Source organism: Numida meleagris, chromosome 22 (assembly GCF_002078875.1).
Source record: "Numida meleagris isolate 19003 breed g44 Domestic line chromosome 22, NumMel1.0, whole genome shotgun sequence".
In the NCBI taxonomy this organism is placed as follows: domain Eukaryota; kingdom Metazoa; phylum Chordata; class Aves; order Galliformes; family Numididae; genus Numida; species Numida meleagris.
In genome coordinates this window covers 3,589,653-3,595,655 of record NC_034430.1, presented here as the reverse complement: position 1 = coordinate 3,595,655, position 6,003 = coordinate 3,589,653, and the positions used below count along the sequence as shown (strand labels likewise).

General features: G+C 46.7%; 1 protein-coding gene across 1 annotated transcript; it reads left to right on the top strand.

Annotated features, from left to right (window-relative positions):
• UTP11 (UTP11, small subunit processome component) lies at positions 457-5,199 on the top strand. The gene is made up of 8 exons (XM_021375328.1): positions 457-614; positions 710-771; positions 1,393-1,495; positions 1,744-1,857; positions 2,369-2,462; positions 2,750-2,880; positions 4,220-4,330; positions 4,910-5,199. Exons 1-8 carry the CDS (start codon positions 552-554, stop codon positions 4,991-4,993), a joined length of 762 nt encoding a protein of 253 aa, XP_021231003.1. The 5' UTR covers positions 457-551; the 3' UTR covers positions 4,994-5,199.

The window sequence follows — 6,003 nt, the reverse complement described above, 5'->3', positions numbered from 1 at the left end:
GGGCGGTGGGCTCAGCCCCACGGAGCCGCCCCGTAGCCGGGGTGAGGGGGAGGGAGCCCGGCGGTTCCTGCGCTGCGAGATCTCAGCACCGGGGGGAGGTGGGGGAACCCCGTGTGCCGGTGCCGCCTGCCCCGCTCCTGCAGCTGCGGTTCACCACAGGCACGGCGCTGAGGGGCCTTCATGGCGCGGCCGCCGAATAATGGGAGCGGGAACAGCCCCGAGCCGGTGGCGGGACAGAGAACCAGCGGCCTAGCACGGCCAGGCCGCGTCTTAACGTGTGTGTGTGTGGGGGGGAAACAAGCGAGCCCCGGGACGGGGTTAAGCCCAGTCCCGCCGTGCGGGCGGCGGAGGGGAGCACGGGGAGCACAAACCGCACGCGCCGAGGGCGGCAGCAGAGCGCGGGATGAGCGCCGCCGTCGCCATGGAGACGGCGTGCTGACGTGTGACGGCGTGCGGCGCGATGACGTCACGCGCAAAACACTGACGCCCCGCCCCTCAACCCGGAGTGAGTCGCGATCTCCACGCAGCGGTGGCCGGGCCGCGCTGTCACCATGTCGGCCGCCTTCAGGAAAGCCGCCAAATCGGGGCAGCGGCAGCACCGCGAGCGGGCACAGGTGAGTGAGCGGCGTCGGGGCCGTCCTGGCGGACCGCGGGACCTCGGTGCGAGTTCGGGCCTCCGCCTCATCTTCCTCCTTGCCTCTCCCCGCAGCCCGCCTCCAGGAAGAAGCTGGGGCTTCTGGAGAAGAAGCAGGACTACCGCCTGCGGGCACAGTGAGTCTGGGAGCGCGGGCCTCGCGGCCTTCTCCCTTTGAGGGAGCGGTTGGTGAGGGTCCAGAGGAGGGCCACGAAGACGATCAGAGGGCTGGAGCATCTCCCCTGCAAAGGCTGAGGGAGCTGGGCTTGTTCAGCGTGAAGAAATCTGGGAGGAGACCTCATTGCAGCCTTTCAGTATTTAAAAGGGGATTCTAAAAAGGAAGGGGATCGACTTTTTATTCGGGTAGATTGTGACAGGACAAGGGGGAATGGTTTTAAGCTCAAGGCGAGGAAGGCTTAGACTGGATGTTAGGGGGAAGTTCTTCACAGAGAGAGGTGAGGTGCTGGCACAGGCTGCCCAGAAAGGCTGTGGATGCCCCAGCCCTGGAGCTGTTCAAGACCAGGCTGGATGGGACCCTGGGCAACCTGGCCTAGCATCAGATCTGGAGGTTGGTGGCCTTGCCTGTGGCAGGGGGGTTGGAACTTGGTGATCTTTGGGGTCCCTTCCAACCCAAGCCGTTCTATGATCCCTTGGAGTGGGACCAAACAAAGCAGCCCAGTGTATGGCAGCTCTGCATCACTGTGCCTCCTGTCAGGGAGTGTGGGCTCAAGGGAACTCTGTGTCGCTGTGCCTTCCAGGGACTACCACAAGAAGCAGAATGCCCTCCGAGCGCTTCAGAAGAAAGCTCTGGACAAGAACCCTGATGAGTTCTACTTCAAAATGATCCGCACGCAGCTCAAGGTGAGAAACTAAACTGCCGTCACGTAGGATGACACTGCTGCTCCAAGTTACATGTTTTTAAAGCTAGTTCATGTCCTTAATTTAAGAATTAGTAAATGAGCCAGCAGATTGAGCTTGGTGCTCATGGAATTATTTGAAGAAAATGAGGTGGAAAGGACAAAAAGGTTCTGCCTTTTTATTTTTTTTAAGTCAGAGCCCATAGTACTCTGTAGCAAGAACTGCATCTACACACTGCTCTCTGTTTTTAGGATGGAGTTCATGTAATTAAGCAGCCAAAGGATGAAGTGACCCCCGAACAGATGAAACTGATGAAGACACAGGACCTTAAGTATGTGGAAATGAAAAGAGTGGCAGAAGCCAAGGTAATACACTTCATCTTTTCAGTGTTTCCCAGATTGCGTGTGGCATGCGTGTGGCATGCGTGTGGCATGCGTGTGGCATGCGTGTGGCATGCGTGTGGCATGCGTGTGGCATGCGTGTGGCATGCGTGTGGCGTCTGTATTTAGTGAAATTTTAGTGTAATAGTGGAAATGAAAGGTGGAAATGTCAGTGAAACTCTGTATAGAACCTACAGAAAACTGCTGAAAATGATGCTGTACATGATCAGCAGGGCAAACATTTATGTACATGCCAGACACTAAGCACAGATGGAAAACATTTAGGATTATCATTCCTGAAGTGGGTAACCTTGACTTGAAAAGGACTTGAGAACGGGACAAGTACGTAAACTGGATGCATTTTAGAATATTAAAAAGAATGGAAGACTTCAGATACTCGTAAACTCGAGAAACAAACAGGAATTCCCTTCAGAGAGACATCATTCCACCTTGTTAGAGATGTATTGCAAGACTGATTACCTTTTCTTTCCTGCAGAAAATCGAAAGGCTGAAGTCTGAGCTCCATCTGCTGGATGTTGAGGGGAAGCAGCCCAACAAGCACACGTTCTTTTTTGATACTAAAAAAGAAGGTAAGCTTTAAACAGGCTTTGCCAGATGTTTTTTCCTCAATTTGTTTCAGACTGTGTAAAATCTATAAGGCAGCATGGTGCTTTCTTTATGCTGCTGCTGTAAAAGAAGATTTTATTTCAGGAGCTCTGGAAACCTATTCTGATTACTAGAGAAGACCTCAGTTCTGCAGGAACTGTTTAGCTGGGTCTCTCTCTGCTGCTGTTTGGAAGGTTTGCTGAATGTTAATCCGAGAAGCCTGCGTGAGTTTATTCCTAAAATCTTTTTAATTCTTTTTATAAATTTATAGTTCAAGAGTTTGATATTGCAACTCATCTGAATACTGTTCCAGAGCTAGTAGACAGAGTCTACAACCGACCAACCATTGCAACACTGCAGAAAGAGACACTGAAAGGAGCTACTGATCCTGCCCACTTAAAGGTAGTTTGTTCTCAATGCTTTACTTTTTAAATAGATAGAATATGCAATCAGAAGCATTCATTGGACCGTTGTATAGCAGAACAATGTTGTGTCACCAATAAAAATTGTAAGAAAGATGACAGAACAAGGCTGTAGCAGATGTCACTTAATCATCATGCACCTGGAGACTGCAGTCAAATCTTCTGGACCAATGTGGAGAACTTGTTCAGTTGTGTCCCAGTCCGCTGTGGATTATAAACAAAGAGCTGTGAAGTTTGGGCCAGAAAGCAGTGGTACATACCTGATGAGGTAGTTTCCATGACTCCTGTAAAGGAAATCTGCATCTCTGGATGTGAAGCAAATGTTTCTGAAGTCATTCCTGAAGTTTAGTGATCTGTACTGCATTACCAACAGTAACAGTGCTCTTTCTCTAGCAGAAGTAATAATTCTTCAGGATGAATTGCATACACGATCAGCTTTGATTCAGCACTCTGTCCTAGAAGTAGCTACACTTGCCTTTAACACTGGAAATACCTCTTGATTAGTTGAGATACTGGGCAGTTCTCTAAGCTGAAGCCAGTATGTGTAAGGTGAAAATAAACTTGTCTTAAACTGCCGTGTGGTAAATTTGTAACCTGTTGTTTTCTGAACCAGATGTCAGATAACAAACACCCTATGGTCTCTTCCATCCTGCCAGCTTTCTTGGTTTGGCTTGTCAGTAAAGCGGTTGGACAAGTTCTCTCTTCAAATGTCTGAGTCACACTGGAAGCGTGTTTGGATCTGTTCTCCTTAATTTAATTACTTCAATCACACCTGCAGTAACACCTTCTTATGCTGGGAAAATCATCAGCTCCTAGTAGGTAAACATGACCAAACAAGCTGCATTTTGGAAGGCCTCTCTGCAATTTTTGTGCACTTCAGGAATTGGTCTCTTGTCTTTTTTTACTCTAAACATTTATGAGTTTTCCTTGTGGAGTTGATATTCTTTTGCACTCAACATTGAAATTAAGAGGAGTTATAAAACTGAAACTCCAACTGCTTACCAAACGAGGTTCCGCAGTATCTCAGCTAGAAAACATGTGGTGGTTTTTATTTGCTCTCTTTTTTCCCTTTAGTTTAGATTTAGGAGATTGAAACAAGTATGAAGAATAAAGACCTAACTGGAAAACTAGTCTGAAAAAATCAAGATATTAAATAGTTCTCTGGAATCCAACCACAATACTGAAGCAGCATTCTTTAGTCTGATTGAAATGTAAAAAATGTTTGTGAGGTCCAAGTGCCTCAGAATAGGTCAGCTGTAAACTGTAGTGTCTTGTTCCTCGCTCTTAAAAACGCTGCTTTTTTTTTTTCCCACTTCCAGAAATTAAACCAGCAAAGGAAGAATCAGTATGACCTCCTGAAGCAGCGCATTGAGCGAGAAAAGAGCATGTTTGTTATTGCACAGAAAATCCAGACACGTAAAGATCTTTTGGTGAGAGCTTTAACTCTTTTTTGTTTCTCTGTTAAGGTCATGAGGTCTATGTGTGAGTTTCTTCACTCTTGTTTTACCCTGACTTATTTTTAGGAGTTACCTGGAAATGCAATCTTCTTTAATATGGGGAAAGCAAGGGGATGACTCCATGAAGCATTCAGACTGTGACATGACTAAATTTATATGTGCTAATCCAACTCTATCATGTCAACAACGACAAAGACTCAACTCTTGAAACGGGGCACACAATCTTTTTTAACATGTTGTCATCACCTCTCCAATACCCAAAAGTAGCAGAGGGAAGGAAGCAGTTCTGTTGATTCCAAGTTCTTAACCCAGCGACCATAAAAGCTGTCTCAGTGGGCCTTTGCATTCACTGGTGCTTGTGCACAAAACAGATTCTGCCTGAGAAACTAAAGACAGAACAGATGGAAATGTAATTCCAATCTGAACAGTGGAAAGTGGCCCTTTTTCACTAATGCTTTGTCACCCCCAGACAGGGGCTTCATCATGTGGGTTTTTTTTTTTTTATCTGACAGCAGATAAAGTTATTTCTCTTTTTTTTTTTCCCTTCTCCAGGACAAAACTCATAAAGTAAAGGTGAAGAAGGAGACGACAAATAGCCCAGCTATTTACAAATTCAAATTTCAGCGGAAGCGTTGACTGTTCCATTGAGTAACTACTGCTTCACTCTTTGTTTAGAAAGAGTATTTTCCTTACGACGAAGGATCCGTTTGCTTTTCATCACAGCCCAGCACTTTGTTAAAACAAATTACCGTGGGCCTGCAGTAGCCATAAATATATTTTATCTAATTAATTGATTAATAAATCAAAGAGTTTGTTCTCTTGGTATTTACAGTGGGAAGCCACAAGAGGTGCCTGTCTGTCCTGGTAATACACACCATAAACAATCCTTGTAAAGTCAAGGTCGGAATAAAGAGACTGGGAGATGCACGCAGCACACAAACAGAAACTGTTCCAGCATTTGTTACTTTAAGATCTTGGACCACGACATTGCCCAAACCATCAGACTTCAGAGCAGCTCTTTTTAGCTAAGTTTCCAAGCAGGTTTAAGCTGAGTTATGCTCTTTCTAATAGCTATTTTTGCCCCACATCCCTCTTTAGTTTCCTGTTCCGCCTTTTCTACCTGCACAAAGTAACTTTGAAACTTGAGAGGTGAAAGACATCAGCTGAGGATGGCACCTGAATTCTGCAATGCACCCTTAGCAGAGAGACTTCTGGATGGTGCCAGAAGCAGAGGAATGCTTCACTGTACAGAACAGAGAAACTCTGTAGCTGAGAAGAGCACACGTATCCACGGAGCTGTGCTTATTTTACCCTGAGCCTTACAACAGAGCAGCGCCCACGTAATGCCAAACTTCCAGTGTGACAAGCAAGCGTGAACAGAGAGGCAACACAGATTCACATCCGAGGACGGGCGATCCAGAAGCCAGATGTAGGACAAAAGAGAACAAAAGTTTGTGCTGTTTATTGTTGGCTGGTTGCAGTGTTGGTAGCTGGGAGGGGGTTTCAACTGAGAACAATGAAGACACATCGCTGAGTGTCCTGGAGCAGTTCAGGCAAGCAGGAGAGCCTGGGCGTAAACATTCCTTTTCTTATCTCTTTGCTTGGAATACAGCTGCCAATGGTAAGCGGGTGCCTATGCCAAGATG